We start from the raw sequence: 18,093 nt of genomic DNA on the forward strand, positions 1-18,093 counted from the left end.
TTCCATTTTCCATTTAATCCCCATTTAGTCCTCGACTTTTCTTTACAAGCGACAAGGTTGTTTTTTTCTTGTAAATCATGCAGCAACTAGCATTATTTCATTAATTCAAACGCATACTATTGTAATGAAATTTTGATTACGTGCTTTTTTACATTAAAACGCATCGTAAAACAAAATAACAAACCGAGTGATATAACTAAGGTATTGCCTTCGAGCTAAGAATACATTAAAGAAAAGCATAAATAGGTCACTGATTAGTGGCAAAAATGCAGTTTGTTTTTGAGTTCTAAGACTCACGTTGAAATAGACCATATAAGACAATTTATGTTTCATAACTCCTGTCATACAAATCAGCAATCAGCAACTTGAAACTTCCCTTTAATCTATTCGTCAGCTCAATTGCGCTATTTTCTCTGAGTACGAAAACTATCTCGATAGTTGCAAAGAGTAATTTCCAGTTTAATTAATCCGGAAAGTATGATTGTCATCCATTTCAACTATGCTCGTAGGCATTGTAATCCATCGTCAAGGAACATAAATATTTGAATTTGTTTATTTCATGCAATTACAATGAGCATCACAATGTTTAACATCAATTTTTCGTTAAAGGTTTGTTTCCTTGGGAGTTTCTTGATGAGCAATTGTCTCGTCTTCACCTAGCAACCAGTACGTAGTTTGTTTTCCTTTCCCCTGCAAGAATGAAAAAAAAAATTAGTTTGAATTTTGACATCTTGAACTCAAATTATGGTTTTCGCAATCACGAGTGTGTGTATGTAGGCGTGTGTGTTTGTGTGTGGGGGTATGTGTGTGTGGATTGACTTTAACGGTTAGGCTTTTTTCTCTAATTTGTTTCGAAAAATGCGCATAGGAATTTAAAAACTAATATTTTCTGGAGTTTCCAACATTGAAAAATGTTTTATCGAAAAATGACTTGAAAAACCTGCACGCGTCACTTTAAAAAATCAGATAAAAAGTAAATCAAGCAGAAATTTACAATTAGATTATTTAGCCCTTAATAATGATTTTAATATGTATTAAACATTAATAATGCTTCACGACTACTTCATTAATTTACTAGAAGAGATTATGAAAATTACTCTTAGCTTAGTTTTCGGAAAAGCACCAAAAACTGAGATGGAAAGGAAATATTAAACATTTCCAACCGTTAAATTTTTTTTATGTCTTTACATTGTCTTACATCCGAAATCTTTAATATTTCGCAAATATTTGTTTTTTTTTTTTTTTTGATCGGAAAACAAATTTTCTTGAATATATTTAGTACAAATTTAACCTATGATATCAAGAGACATCTTATAATGATATTTATTTATGTTTCTCAATCCCCATTATGCAGTCTTTATCATGTCAGTCGTTTAAAATGACATTATGAAAATTTATTTATTTTTTTTTTTTTTTTCATTTTCACAAAGTACTTAATACCATTAATGACTGCAGCGATTGTATTCAGCTTACAGTAACAAATGAGGCATTTGGAAAACATCAAATATGCATTCAAATATCTTTGTACATAGCTTAATTATAATGGAAGGATCATTGTATAGGTTTTACGAGATTGTTTTAAAGAAGTTGTAGTGACTCGACAACATTTTCAGCCACTGACCTTAAGAGTACTAGATGCATGCAATTTTAAAATTTTTTTCATTTTTGCTCCTTTGAAAATTCATTCATTCTAAATTATTACTTTTACTGCAGCGCTCTGCGTATTTTCATTAAATGAAAATAACTAGCCATTTATGTATAAGAACATTTACTTTCTTTTGACGAATATTTAGACATAACCATTAATTAATAAGTTAAATGTGTATAAAAGTAAAATAAGGAAACACAACATCAAGTAGCACAAATTGCAAATCACAGCAGACAAGTTTTTTGGTCATACGAGCAACATCTTTTTCAATGCAAAGAAATGAGCCTATGGATGAAACGAAATCCGACATGTTTTTTGATCCATAAGCTCATTTCTTTTACATTGAAAATGACGTTCCTCGTAACGCGAAAACACTTTCTGATTCAATCGGTAATTTGTGCTACTTGATGTTGTTATGTTTTTCATTTTAGAGTCAGCTGTTGTGACCTTTTCATATATTGTTTTTTCAGCTACTGCGTGTTTCATAAAGTACAGGAAGCACGTTCAAAAAAAAGTAGTACATATCCAAGGGAACTTATAGCTAATGTGCCACCGACAATTAAAAAAAGTTTGTTTTTGAAAATTTTATATTCTCAGAGTAAGTTTAGAGCGCTTGAAAGGATGCTTCACGCAAATGAAGTTTAACGTTTTCACATAAGGTTAACAATACACTGATCGTGTTTCGTTGAATAGGTTTTTGGGCTGAACTGTAAAGTAGCTTACCAAACCATCGAAGTTACGCAAAACGCAAGCAATTACAAAAAGTTTCCCTGACAGTCATCAATGAATGCAAAATCGAAATCTGGTGGCAAATGCGATAGTGAGCACCAAAGGTACTGTTTTGCTGTGAAAAAAAACATTCAAAATACAATTGATTTACAAGTATTTAATGAAATTTGGTTTAAATAAGTGCTCAAAATTGACCACAGCTGAATACGCAAGCTAAAATTTGGCGAGGGAATGATTGTAGGCTTTTCAGGAAAACAACATGCATATCGCGAATTTCCCGAGCTGTAGCCGAATATATGGCGACGGGATCTTCTTCAAATTCAACGTGTGGTGCACATGTAAGATACTTCAACTGTTCCTGCGAAAATAAATCAAGATATGCATATTCTTGAAGATACAATAGCCACACTACTGAAACACCAAACTCAGTCAATCAGAACTATTTGGTTCATTTTGTTAAACGAAACCACTATTCGTGCAATCGTTGAGCTTCTGAACCAGTAGTCGACAACCATTGAGTGTCTGGTCCCCTAGCAGCCAACTAGGAACATTTTAGGGATCCAGGAAACGATGATAAGTTTTTTTTAGTTTAATGTTTGTCAAATTAGTTTTTAAAAAGCAAATTTTAAAACTATATAAAAATTTCTGAAATGTAAAATATGCCAATCAACGGTAGACTAATGCTTTTAAATTTTGAAAAAACAAATCAAAACAAACGCCCTTTTTTAAAATCTCAAAAACAATTTAAGAATGAATTGGTAGGCATGCTTGAAACCTACATTATGCATTTCAAACCGAGTTTGGAACCAGATTTCAGAAGTTTAAAGCCAATGGTCCTATGTCTGACCCACAAAATTAGCTTCCAATGGAAAATCAGGATATGGAGTCAATGAACTACAAAAACTTAGCAACATGGGTGGAAAAATCCAAGGTTCTAAGAAGATGATTTGAAGATACTGATGAAAATCATGAAAGCATAACTTCTGCATTTCGAGCATCAATCCCCTCCGAGTTGTCTTCAATGAAAAAAAAAGGTCAGTTTCGCTTTACTATCGGGTTTTGGGTATTTTTGCAAGTGAAAATCATTCTCATTTTATTGAAAAAACAGATAATTTAAAAAAAATCAAGAGTACTTTTTTTTTTTTCTTGAAGCTATGCTTTTTACGTTGTGCAGTTGGAGTGAACTGGAAAAGTGATACAAAAAAGCTTTCTTCGACACTACTACAAGAGGTAGCGACAGTGCGGATGCCCTAATGAAGCCTTTGCTTTTCTGCGGCACACCTGACCCACAGCTGAAGTGAGTGTAGGGGTGCTATCGTGTACAAAACATGGTCACCCTCGCCATTGAATTACACCACTATGACGGTTTAGCGGTACATTTGTGTCATTTTTCAGTCACATGTGTTGGCACTGATTTCAGAGTTCTCAGGAGACAATTTTCCAGAACAATGCTCCGTGACCCACATCAAGGTTCTTAGAAAACTACCTTTTCCGCATTAGCAACTTCTCCTACCTGTGCAATGCCCTGGTCTTTCACAAATCGAGCATATATGGGACCACTTGAGACGGTGAATTGGATAGATTATGAGTTCGGTTGAATTTGTTACGCTTTTTCCGAAATTGTGGTACGAGATGACGTAGGACATCGTACGAAACCTCAATGCTCGACTGTATCGCCTTTTCTTTTGAGTTTTTTAAGAATCAATGAACATTTTGTTTTAATTTTGCAATCACTTTCTAATACCAATGTTGGCATAACGTGTGAAGAACTTCGTTTCTTTCTGACAACTCCTTCTAGGTGTGTCGTTTTTATTGTTATATAGTGCATATCAAATCTTACCGAAGCAGCAACTAAAAAGTTAATTAAAGGTTTATAACACATTAGTATATTAATATTGGCTAATCCCGTCTGTATAATGTTTTTTCAGCTTGTTTTAGAAAACACTTCCCAAATGTGAAATGATTTAACAGAAAAAAAAAAACAGTAAGAGAAAGAAAATGGGAGCAAGTGGTATGCTAATTAAACAGGTCTGGAATATGTTTCACACCGGTTTACAAGAAATAGTTCCAAGATAGAATACCAAAGGTTACAACAATTACGAAATGCTCTTAAAGAGTGCATAAAAATGTTCTTAGTGAAATAGGGTAAAATCACATCACAACTGCTTCAATTTGACTAACTTATTTCATTGGTTTATAATACAATCCAGACCTGTTTATTTAATGTACCACTTGTTTCACCTTTGGTGCAATGATTATTGTAGAAAAAAACATTTAAAATGCTTGCCTATTTTAAATGCATAATGGCTCCAATTCAACACAACCATCTCCCTTAACTGTCTAGTAATGTATCCTAATGTTATGCTCGATTGCAAATTTAGTAACTAAAAGCAAGTTTTTACAAGCATTTCAATTTTACTCACTTTCATTTCCACTTCTCCTCTTAGTTCCAATCGAAACGTCTTAAAAGTGTCCAATACCTCTTTGGTACTGCTGCTGACATGTATCTTCAGAGCTATAAAAGAAATAAAAACCTCATAATTATCTTTTTATGGGTCTTCTCTAGACAGGTTCCAGCGGCCGTCAAACACTCCACATTCATTAAGAGAAGTTACAACAAGAAAATAATTTATAGCTTCTTTGTGGAAGGGCAATGAATGACACACATTGGTACCAGTGAATTAAAAAGGTGATATAAGGTTGCCGAGTCGAAAAGAAACAAATATAAAAAGGAGCGAAATGCTGTTCAAATTTGATTTAGTGAATACATAAAACGTAGTATTAGACACGCGATATGTGTCTTACTGTTGTAATTTGATTTATACTAAATGGGGTAATATTTCAAAACTATAATAAAGAACATTGTACAAAGAGCATTTCATAAAACATGAGAGTTGTATTTTTATGGTTTCCAAGAGAAAGTAACTTAATAAACGGTAATACTTTTTTTCTAGTCATAAAACGATTGGGGAAATATTAAGCAAAGCAAATGACAGAATGATACCAAGTTGATAAATTATTCATCGACTTGTTTTTTCTCTATATTATTGAAGTCAATATCAGTAAATTGTTAGAAGTTAATTATTATACCAGAGAAGAGAGGTTTAGGGAGCAACCCGCTAGAGCAGGGGTTCTCTCAAACGGTGGTCGCGACCCACAGGGGCAGCAGGATCTGTCCATAGGGGTCGCAAGATGAGGAAGAAAAGTTTAATAAAAATTAAACAAGGTTTACAAAACAATATGTTTGAGTGAAATGATAGAACTTGAAGAAGCACAAGATCAATAACAGTCATAAAACTATTGCAAGATTATAAAATTAGTAAAGTCTTCTATGTCTCTTATTATAAAATAATTCAAGAGACAAAAATTCAAGTATATTTTCTAGTAACTTATGTTTCTAAGGATAAAACGTAACCCTTTGTATAGGTTTAGTTATTTTTTTAGGGTTTACAGAGAATCAAAACTTCGTGGGGTCGTCTCAGCCTAAAAAGGAGGACGCAATGTCTAAAAGTTTGAGAACCGCTGCGCTAGAGCCTTTTTTTCTTTCAGCTGTACTGGCAATCCAAGTGTGGTATTATGTGCAAAAATACAAATGATCTCCGTCAATCCCTCCGTCTCCTCCAGAAGGTGAATTAAAAATAGTGTAAAGTGGTAGTGGCCATGTTCAGCAACCGCTTCTTTTCTCAGTTAGAGATTAAAACCACTGTTGGAAACCTTCTTACCTAAATCAAAGGCTTTAATCGCTTATTGGCGGTTCGAGCGTCTGACAGGAGGGCTCGATTCAGCTTGTGAATACGTCCATTAATGTTTGAGAAAAGTAGCTAAATAACTGTCAACTGGACAAGAGAAGGCTTTAGTGCAGTAATGACCGTATTCAACAACCGTTTCGAATCTCAGTCAGACATTCGAACCATCTTAAAGCCTTCTTAACCTATTCGAAGGTTATAACGATATTCGGCAGTTTGGATGTCTGACAGTGGCTTGATTTAACTAGGGAATATGTTTATTAATGTTGAAGAGCAGTAGCCTAAATACTTGAAAAGAAAAGGCTGTAGTGTAGTAATGACCGTATTCAGCAGCCGCTTAGAATCTCAGTCAGACATTTGAACCACAGTTTGAAACCGTCTTCACCGATTCGAATGTTTTAACGGTAATCAGCAGTTCTGATGTCTGACAGGGGCTGGATAAGCTGCTGAATATGTTTATTAATGTTTAAGAAAAGGAGCCTAAATAACATTTGACTGGATAAGAAAAGGCTGTAGTGTGGTAAAGACCGAATTCAGCAATCGCTTCGAATCTCAGTCAGACATTCGAACCCGTTTGAAGTCTTCTTAACCTATTCGAAGGCTTTAACGATGATCGGCAGTTCGGGTGTCTGACAGGGATTCGATTAGGCTAGCGAATACGTTTTTTCAATATTTAGGAAAAGGAGCCTAAATCATATTCGACTTGAGTTTAAAAAAAGCTGTAGTGTGGACTGACAAAGGCTCAGTTTAGCTGGTTAATGCGTCCATGAATTTTGAGTAAAAAACCAAAATTAACAGTCGACACAATAAGGAGAGTTCATCTGCCCTCCGTCATAAAGTTTCAAGCATGATGTGACTTTTTTTTTACAAAAACTTATCTTTAAAATTGTCTCACAAATTTGTTTACTTAAGAATCGCTTAGGATTTAGGTTCTAAACATGATACAGTTTAGTAGAATTTACAGCGAAAATCAAGATAATAGCATGAAGATTTAAATTGAAGTTATTGCTGTTTAAAAAGAGTGCAAAATCGAAAAAAAGAAGATTCCGAAAAATATGCTTTTAAAGTTTTAAGAGAACACTTTTTACATTGGAGGAGAAGCTGAATTTATTTATCCATTTTTTTTTCAACTTTTTTATTGGTTTCAACTTTTTTACAATTTAAGTGTCCACTATTAACTAAAGATTATTGGGATCTAATTTTAGGGAAAAATGTAAACATAATGTCTTTTTTTGTCGATTTTTACGATTTGAAATCTCTACGTATACTTAATAACATAAAGAAAAATTAATGAATATTTTGAAAGTGTGGATATTTAGTTCCCCGCCCCCCGCCCTTAAATTAAGGATTATCATGAATGTATTTTAGATATTTACAATGTGGAAGAAAAAACAGGTTCATTAAAGTTTAGCAAAAGTTGTTGTGATATATTTTACAAAGACATTTTAATGCTAAAACCGTTTTCCTTTAAGGCTTTTATTATCTGCTCTTAAAACTTTTTCTTGAAATTCTTTAAATAATCAATAAATAAATTACATGTTTTATACGTAAAAAATTGTCCAATGTGTTTTGTTTTACTTTATAAATTAAGTATAGTGATAATGAGAGAGAAAAAAACGATCTACTTTAGTGTTAAATTAGAAAGAAACTAACTCGAACATTAAAGCGTTACTGACAAAACTCTAATACGGCTTCTTCTTCTTTTTTTTTTTTTTTTTTTGTTTCTTTTTTATCCCGCTCCTATAAATATTGATCTAGTGCTTTGATTTTGAAAAAAGCAATAAAAAAAGAAACAGTAAACAAACAAAATTTTTCAGTTTAATGTTTTTTAGTCTTTCTAAATTACTTGCAGTAAATATGTTGATCATTATGTTTATTCGCGTTCGCTTTAAACCATAAGCATTACATTAGAGTTTAGAACATCGTTTTCATGCTCCTAATGTGTTTTTTCGAACAAAAAAAGAACTATCAAGAACATTAGGACAAAAAATATAAAATTGTTAGGAAATGTAAGGAAAAGTACAGGGAATGAAAAAACTGATAACTGCTGCGTTCTTTAAATAATTCCTTTTATAAGCTATTGTATATATATTTTTTAAATAATTTCAAACATTCAAATGCGTCGGTTCTATTTTAGTACGAAATAAATGAGAGAGAAGAAAACTAACTTTACATATTAGTTGAGAGGCCAAAAAAAAGGCACTTATTATGCTTATTCTTTAGTACTTTACATCTATGTGGCATGTTCAAGAAACATTTATTACGTATCTATTTACAATGAGAAAATATTCATCATATGAAGCAGTGAGGGCTACTGGTATTATCTCTTACCCCAAGACAGAAGAGAGGTTCACCTACCACTTGTACTGGTTATCCCCAAATTTTTAATTTTTTCACTTACATACCTTTGCTTTTCACTGCCTCATACTATGTTTCCATTCTAACTATAGAGAATTAATAATTTTCCATAAAATATTACAGTTATAAGCTCCATACAGTAAACTCGTGATTATCCATTGAAGAGTTATTCGCGGGGTGGATTATCTACGTTTTTTCAGACTTTCAAAACGAAAAACAAAAGCTGGCGATAAATAAATGAAAGAAGATAACTGCACCCATTTTAACTTAGCAAGGGCAAATTCTATTTTTAGACACTCGTGTAACTTTCTTCTAACATCCCTTACAAGGTCAATGAATACGGACTAGTCGAAACCTGCTTTTTAGATTTGCACTACTATAGTTGAAACCTGATTTTTAGTTATACACTGCTTAAGTACGTAAACGAGTGACCAGAACAGCTTTGTTCAAAAAAAATCCCATCCTCTTTACGTTTTTGGTGTAACCTAGCTTGATCTGCTTCAGTTAATCTGTCAGCGAGATATGCTAGCGTATGTGTATAATCCGTTTTCAATAATGAGCCATCCTTTTTTAGCTTTTACACAATTTCGTGTCAAACACTGTTATTGATTTTAGGTATATGATCCTCATATATATAATAGCCAATTCAATGATCAAGTAACGCTGATGTAAACAACAATGAAACTCGCGCTATGGCATGCGTGACAGCATTATTTCATTTTTGAAGGACCAAAATTCCGTAAGTTATTAATAATTTGATTTTTTTCCTGGCAATTTTTGACATGCAAGGAAATGTTTTATTTTGACAACGCTGAACTGGGTCCGGTATTTCAGGGAAATGAAGAAACGAAAAAGTGATTAACAATGAACCCTATCTTCTGGAGTTTAGGATTCATCCACTGGAGTTATGGTTAACATTTCAACTACCAAAATACACTGCTCGACATTCAAAATGCAACACCAAGAAGGAGTGTTCAGAAATTTACGCAAATTTTAGAGTAGACGTACATCACTGAGTTATCTAAATGATGTGAAATGCGCAGCTCTCCGACGCACGTGAAGTAAGATACAAGGGAAGGAACTTGCAGAATTCGCAATATTCGTGTCGTTATTTCTGACTGGAGAATTATCGAAGAAATTTTGTTTTTGTCTTAGAGGATACGTGTAACACGAGAGAATGCCAAGCCGCCGTCAACGAAGGCACTTTCAGCAGATAGACGATTTTACGAGGGTTATGGTGATTGGACTGAGAAGGGGAGGTTGGTCCGTACGTCAAATCTCAGCTGATACGGATGCGAGCACGGTGCATCGACTGTGCCGAAGATGGTTGGAACAACGAAATGTGGAAAGATTGAGGGGTGCAGGGGCAGCCAGAGGGACGTCAGAACGCGTGGATCGATGCATCCACCGACAAGCTGTAGCAGACCCGCAAGTCACTTGTTTCTCAATTGTCAATTCTGCAGCAGGTGCAAGATACCCTACATGTTCCCGTGTCAACCAGAACCATGGTGGTCATTCCAAACTCGTCAGCTTGCGAGATCGAGATTTTCGCTCACGTGCTCACCTGTGACGTAGAAATGTCGCAAAGTAGTATTCTAATCTACTTGAACCTAGCCGCAAGCTAAGTTCGAGTAGATTAAACTGCTGCTTTGCAAAATTTCTTTGTCACAACCGATCACGTGAGCGAAAATCTCGATCTCGAAAGCTGACGAGCTTGGAATGACCGCCCATTTCCCGTAGTTTCGTCGCACGTGGTCTGTAATCACAGCTCACGCTAAGAAGACAGCCATTGACACCACAACATAGACAGCAACGTTTCGTATGGTGCAAGACTAGAGCGACGTGGATGAAAGAATGGCGAAATGTCGTGCTCTCAGATGAATCCCGCTTCTGTTTATCCGGTGATAGTTGCCGCATACATGTGTGGCGTCGACGTGGAGACAGATCTAATCCGGCAGTAACTGTGGAACGTCCCACCGCACGACAACTCGGCATAATGGTTTGGGGCGCAATTGCGTACAATTCCATATCACCTCTAGTTCGTATTCAGGCTACTATGACGGTCCAACGATACTTGGATAATATGCTGCGGCCGGTAGCAATCTCTTAACTTCAAATGCTACCTAATGCAGTTTTTCAGCAGGATAACGCCCGACCACACAGTGGTCACATCTGCCAACATGCTCTCCAAGGCACACAGATGATGATGTGATTGGACGCCGTTTGCAGACTCTGTCCCTGCCTCATTCAGAAGACGAACTGTGGCAAATGGTTGAAAGGGAATGAAGAGCCATCCCTCTGGACACCATCCGCACCCTTATTGACTCTATGCCTGGACGTGTTTCTTCGTGTATCGCTGTCCGCGGTGGTCCTACATGCTATTGAGCCGACGCCGTTCTCGCTCTGTATTTTGCCTATCATTTTGAAATCAAGATCATTTATTATTCCTTGCTGTCTCTGTGTTTTTCCAAATTTCATCACTTTCTGACCACTCCTTCTTGGTGTTGCATTTTCAACGTCGAGCAGTGTATCACCAAACAGGCAATTGCTTCGTTCAAATGTAGAAGCAATGTTCACCCGTCATACCTTGACGTGCGATTTTCTAGTAGTTTAAATATATGCGATTTTATTTTTTTTAAAGGTGTTGTATATTTTCCTTCCAGAATATCCGCGAAATTCATTTATTCATTACTTCCCGATTTTTTGTAGATAGGTAAGCTTTTCAACGATAAGACGTTTCATTTCTTTGTTGTTCAGGTGTTTTATGAGGGTTTTTTTTAAACAAGAATGTACATTTAATAAAACGATGAATTTGTTATTTTAAAATTAAAAAAAATTCGGAAATTTCTGGGGGGGGGTTTGTTTTTAACTTGATATTGTAAAAATATTTAATTGATTTCATAAAACTTACTACAAGTTATTTTCGCTTTTAGTTTTTTAACTGTAAAACATTCCTTTTTATACGTTCATTCTCATCCTTTAAGAATATTCTATTGCGTTTTTTACTGATACTTTTTGAAACTTGCAATCCTGACAAGTCTCTGTACAAAATTTCTATTAACCGAGATTTTCGACATCCGAGGCAGTAGCAGTCCCAATTAGCTCGGATAATTGAGATCCTTCTGCACATATCACAAATTTCTAGCAAAAATTGTTCTGAAATTGCTAATGAAAAAGAAATTAGGCACACAACAAATCTTATTAACTTCCTTGAAATGCTTTTAATAAACCCAATCAATAAATTTTAATTAATTGCTTTTTTGCTTATATTTTTACATTAAAATACTTGAAACTCAAATATATATATAGTGTTATAAGTGAGAATGCATATTTATTTTTCGTCACAGTTAAATGGTCCTATAATTCGTTCGAAGATCATGTTGAACAATCAAACTAATGGGGCCATTATAATAATGTTTCGTAATTTGAGAAGGAAATCCGCGCTCAAGTTGTTATGCATTCTAAATTATTAGGTAATTGTGTTATTCTTAGAATTTTCTGTTACTACTGTGATTATTTTCTGTAACAGCCGTTATTTTGCTGCAAGTATGTGCAAGAAAATAATTGCGAGTGTGATAATTATTTTTCGACACAAGTCATGATCGATGGAATTAAAATGAACTGATTGAACTAATTACCGTCGTTTTGCGATGTAGCAAATTTTTAACAAGTTCTTAATTTAAAAATATTTTCCATTATAGTGCAATGGCCCTCTGCAAGTTTCTGCCCCTGTCTGGTTTTCAAACAAAACACACTTTTTATACATAATTATGTTTAAAGGAATGCGTTTCAACCTGGTTATTTATCAAAATACAAGCGAAAGTAAGGAGATATTCGCTCCGCCATCTTGAATTTTAGGTGCACTTTTTCAGTTTTTTATTGCTCAAACATTATTTATTTGCACGTAAAATCATTCGTTGATAAACTTAAGAACATAAAACGATGCTTTAAAAAATGTTTTTGATTTTATTGTAGTTTTAAAAGATACCGAGACATTTATATTTTTGAAGTACGGTGCATTTTGAATCTAAGTCCGAACTAAAAGGGAAAATCGATTTGTAGCCCTTTGATAGAGTCCAAAAAAATAAAACAAGTAAGGAAAATCGTCAGCTAAATTCAAGAACTCTGAAACTAAAAATCTTCGCATCTCTTACAGCTCCATTAAAAATAAAAACGCATTTTCAAAGGTAATTTTTGCTTTTTAATCATCTGATAATTTTACTCGCAAGTAAATCGTTTTTCAGAAATGAAACGAAAATGGGAAAAAACGCACTTAAATTCAAAATAGTGGTGCGGGTTTCCCCTACTCCCGGCCATATTTTCATGAGTGACCCAGCAAAATCATAATTACTGAAAACTGTTTTGTATATTTAAAAAAAAAAAAAATGTAGGCAGACATTTGCAATGGGATGTCCGATTTTGTCATTTATTTTTTCGAATGATTTATTTTTACTAGTAAAAGAATATGAAATTTTTATTTAAAAGAAGGGATAATGATGATAAAAGTTCATGGCAGTTAAAAGTCGAATTTGCAGTTCAATCTCTGTCAGCACTCAGGTAGCTCTGATTTGCAGAGGAAAAGCAAAAATACTGTAGTGAAGTGAAATAGTTATCTAATAAGCGAAAAAAAACTCGTTTTGTGAAACCTGTTACCAATTTCTACCAATTCGAAAAGTCATTATTTGAGCCCGCGGAAAACATAGCTGTCACTAACTTCAATATACATCATTATGACAGCCGCAAATATCTGTGGTGTACTTATTCATTTCAGAATAAGAAATTAATTGCTGCAAAAATAAGTACCTTCGAAAAAAGGGGGGAAGGGGGGGATTTGCATAGCTGTCGCTACAAAAAGGTTTAAGTTACAATAACTTTTCCTGTTCTGCTTAAACGATTTAAGAAACCATTTTGAAACAATCTGTCTGTTCTAGGTTGCTGACCCACCTTAGTATTTCAATTTTAAAAAAAACTAAAAAAACGCATTTATGATGAAATTAGATTTGAAGATAATACCTACTTTTGCAGCTAAATTCTTTAGTTGTTTACCAAGAAGAATTTTAAGAATTGAAACCAAAAAAATATTCTTGCAAAATCGCAGTGAGATTAAGTTATAAAAATATAATCTTAAACATTTTATTTCTATATAATTTAAGTAAATAAGATTTTTCAAATAATTTTCTTTAAAAACTACGATGAAAAGGTTGTAAGTACAAATTTCTGCGTAATTTCAAAGAATTTTTTTTTAAAGGGGAAAAATCAATTTTCTATGAAAGTTGCAGTATGTGAAACGATAAAAATACAATGAAACAAGAAAAACTATTTTCTGTAAGAACTACAATAAATTAACATAAATAATCATAGCGTTTAAATGGCTAGAACGTTTTTGGTTTAGACAATATTTCACAAAACAATTGCTTAGCAACGCATCAGTATTAAATCATTACTTACGCAAGCCATTTGATTCCATTCTTGAAGCTGTATTTACAGTATCGCCAAACAGGCAATATCGTGGCATTTTCAAGCCAACAACACCGGCAGCACATGGGCCTAAAAATGTCAAAACATTTATATTAGAAACACAGTAAAGTAATCCGATCAGTAGCGTCATTAGAGGTATTATGGTGCGTGTTTCGCTTTATGAGACACCTAGAGTCGACTTAAAAAAAGATTATAAAAATGTAAGCACTTTAATTCCGAAATTTTTTTCCAGCATACCTTAAATTTAGGCCTTATTATCAGGGAATTAGGGGAGTAAGCTACTTATTCGCTTAAGCAAACTTTATGTTAAACTTACTCGCGGGGGAGGGCGGGGGTTATACCATAAATTGTCGCTCCAGGTGACACTCATACAAACTGAACGTGATTATAATCTGACTTTGATAGCTTTAACTCTGATAAGAGAAATAAGAATAAAATCAAGTTAAAGGTTTCCTTTTTTACAGCTTATAACGCGTAAAAGGAGAGTCGTCATATCAGCCCTTCTAATTTTTTAACTGGTTTGTCCCTTTTGACCGAAGAAACTCCGAATATCAATGCCAAAGGACTCACTATAAAAGAAAAAGAAAAAATCTGAAATGTCACACATTATTTCCGAGCAACCTTTCGCTATTTCTCGGGTTGTCACCAGTTTCCTGTGAAACACAAGTATTTCTAAAAATTTCCTGAATCGCTTCAATTTTCACGAATTCAAAGGTCTTAATGCTGTGACAAACAATTTTAACTGCCAGTATGAAGGTATACTCCACTTTATTAGGTGTATCCCCCAACTTCAGCCCTTCCAGTTTGAATGAGCCTTAAAGAGTATGAAATGTACTTGGATATTGTAGCTTTGAAAGATCATGGCGCAAAATTTCCTGTCAGAATAATGAACGATAGTTCCTAAAGAACCCCATAAAATTTTCGACATAAGTGCCGAAAATTCCGATTCAGATTAGAAATTTCGTAAGTAAAGTAAAAACTCCCTTTAAAATTACAATACGCAAATGAATAAGAAGAAATACAGCTGAAAAGATTATTCGTATAAATGCAAGAGTCCCAAAATAGCGTCAACAGAACCAATAAATCCTCATTATAATTAGTACAATAGTCCTCAAAAAATTCCCAGCACATTATATTACCGGCGACATTAGTCCACAAAAGTTCTTACGTGAATGAGGACAACAATCCTGAATAATGACGTCCCTCCCGCAAAATCCTCATTAACACAAAACCATTCTTAAATGACGTTAACGACAAATGAATAAGTCACGGTTAGATTCAACGTAACAATCAAAATATCCATTAACATAACTAAAATCATTGATTATCTGCTGCCGGCAGTACAAAAATGCTGATAAAATAGCGAAAAAAAATATTATAAGAGGAAAATTTTAAACTTCCCCCGTTACAGCAAAAGCCTCAAAGTTTAAACAAGAATTTTATTCGTTCAAACTCAAGCAACAAATGGCACACACAACAGATATTTATTCAGCTATATCTTCTGAATTAATTCTTCACGATAATTTTAGTCTACATCGTGAAACGATAAATATTCAATTTAAAATTGATTTTTATCTACTTAAAAATGCTTAAACTTTTTTCCCTGGATATTTTATGATGTAAGAGTTTCTAAATCTGTAGGAAGAAAATCCTCAAAAGGGATACTTTTCAGACTTTCCGTTGAAACTTGAATAGAGACGCTAAATTTTTGGGGAAAGCCATTTTACTGTTACATCAAGCATAATCGAGGTCAAAACTAAATCTCTTCGGTTTTTAGTGATATTAGGGAAGGGTGTTGGAAAACGTTTATGTAAATGGTGGTGGTATGTGGAGGGGGGTATTTACTCATATTTTCATTTTTGATTTGGCCGCTTTTGCAACTCATTTTGGAGTTGGCCTGTTTTGCTACTAATTTGAACTTAAAAATTGCTGTACCAAATTTAGATATTGGGATTTTGGGGTACGATAAACATACCTCTCAAGAATAAGACAATATAATTTGAAAAATCAAACAGACCAGAACAGCTAACCAGAATTATTTTTAAACATAATAAAATAATATAAAAAATAAAATAGTATCAACATTCAAGAACTAGAGTCTCATACTCTTGGCAGCATTATCGACTTCAACAGGCTCACACATTTCTTCCTGATGTTCTTCACAACTACTGTTTTCTTCCTCTTCGCCTATGATTCTATCACCTTGAGCAGATGATGCCATCAAGATGTTTTTGTAAAAAATCAAGCGCTCATCAGTCTCCGCCAGTTTGACCCAAAATGTTTGGACAGTAAGTTTTGGACAGCACACACTTTCTGAGGCTTCACCACTAAACCTGGAAATACACTCGTAACCTTACTGGTTGTAATGCTCCTCTTAGTCTTCACAACAGACTTTTTTGCTCCAACCTCAGATCTATAGAAAATCTCTCCTTGAACTATCACCTTATTATTCTGTTTGGTTATGAAAAATCTCTTCGTTAGTGCAAATTTGAAATGCCATTATGCTGGGGGTTTGAGGATGATACTGATGGTTCTCATCCAATCAAGATCAGTGTAGTAATCTCTTCCTGGCTTGTACACTGTTCCACTTTCCATGACAATGTCGTCAAATTCTGAAGGCTGAACGAGAGCTTCAATTTTTTTCAACTTCTAAATTTGGGCGAAAACACGATCTGGAGGAATGAATGAATGACCGGGAATAGGGAAAATGACTTCCACTTCTTTTTAGATGGGTTGGGGCGTAACGAGTCATCCAGTATTGAAGCATGAACATCATTGTTGTGTTTTAGTTTTGACCACCACAGACGTCAGCTACGCATCTGAGGACAGCGACTCCAGTGAAATCGGTATTCTGTAACCCACAAACTTTTCCATGATCGACAAAGCAACGCGCACCACTGACCAATATTAAACACGACTATGAAACACAGGGAAAGGTAAATAGAAAGAGAAGCTGAAAAGGTACATTGCAGATCTGGATCGGCAGGGCCATCTAGCAGATATGGTCATGGCTGTTTTTGAAACTCATAGACGAGAGGATTTGGCCGGGTTTGCAGCACATCATGATTTTCAAATGCATATTAATTGAGGATTTTGTCGGTTTTGCCGTGACTTTAGGTATCCAATAGTTGGAACATGTATCTTAGCACCCAAAACACTAGAAAACATGTTTCCCAAAATTGAGGAGTTGGCCGGTTTTGCAACTACACGACACAATTGTTCCTCAAACTTCGCTCTAAGTTCCCCTTGTGCAGCTTTTTAAGGGCTTTACAATGCTGCGAAAATAAAACTAATACAACTTTTTTAATGAGATACTCCCAAATTTATGATTTTCTTTAAAATTGGAACAAAGATATTGGAATATTTTTTTTTCTAAATAAAAGGTACCCTATGTTCTATTATGCTACCCTGGCAACGTGTATACAAAAATTCATTATGATCAGTTAAGTATTTTAGGCGTGAAAACGTTACAAACAAACAAATAAACAAACTCACTTCCGCACTTATAATGTTAGTGAGGACTTGGAGTCTAAGTAAGATATTCAGTGCAACAATTATTTGTCTGTTTCCGTGGAATTACTCAGCAGTTCAAACAATTTATATTTACGTGAGCTGAACCTTTTTTTTTCTTTGTTATTTGACACACACTTCACTTATCTAAAAGACACGCATACTGACCTGAGTGCATCCCTATCCTAAGTTTGAGCTGCTCTTTGGGCCGATGTTTTATTTGAAAGCACAAGACAGCGTCGAGAAGTCGAAGAGACATTCTGGCAATTTCTCTAGCGTTAAGATTGCCATTTCGGACAGGAAGACCAGAAACCACCATGTACGCATCGCCTATAGTTTCAACCTAAAGTAAAAAGCCAATATATCAAGCATGATTCGGTATATTTTCCGGCTTATAGTTTGTTACATCTCTATATGAAGTGTAATGGGAGGTGTATATGAGGGTTATGGTTTAGGTAACACGATTGAATTTACGTAATGCAAGAAATCAAATAATACAGTGGTGGACAAAATTATGGACTTTTTTTTTCTTTTGTTTTAATTATAACATGACTCAATTTAAATTAATTTCATTGAAGTTAAGATGAATAGTTGAAGAAATAGTTCTAAAATTAGTACATCTTA

At 34.4% G+C, this 18,093-nt stretch overlaps 1 protein-coding gene across 1 annotated transcript in view; it reads right to left on the bottom strand.

The window, feature by feature from the left end:
- Nucleotides 1-545: 545 nt before the first annotated feature.
- Nucleotides 546-18,093, bottom strand: part of LOC129222846 (atrial natriuretic peptide receptor 1-like) — a 185,222-nt gene continuing 167,674 nt past the window's right edge. The window contains exons 18-21 of the mRNA XM_054857398.1: nucleotides 17,638-17,812; nucleotides 13,930-14,028; nucleotides 4,801-4,892; nucleotides 546-690 (exon numbers count right to left, since the gene is read on the bottom strand). Coding sequence (XP_054713373.1) covers nucleotides 604-690; nucleotides 4,801-4,892; nucleotides 13,930-14,028; nucleotides 17,638-17,812 — 453 coding nt within the window. The 3' untranslated portion in view covers nucleotides 546-603. The remainder of the gene's footprint in view (nucleotides 691-4,800; nucleotides 4,893-13,929; nucleotides 14,029-17,637; nucleotides 17,813-18,093) is intronic.

This window comes from Uloborus diversus, chromosome 5, assembly GCF_026930045.1.
Source record: "Uloborus diversus isolate 005 chromosome 5, Udiv.v.3.1, whole genome shotgun sequence".
Taxonomy (NCBI): Eukaryota; Metazoa; Arthropoda; class Arachnida; order Araneae; family Uloboridae; genus Uloborus; species Uloborus diversus.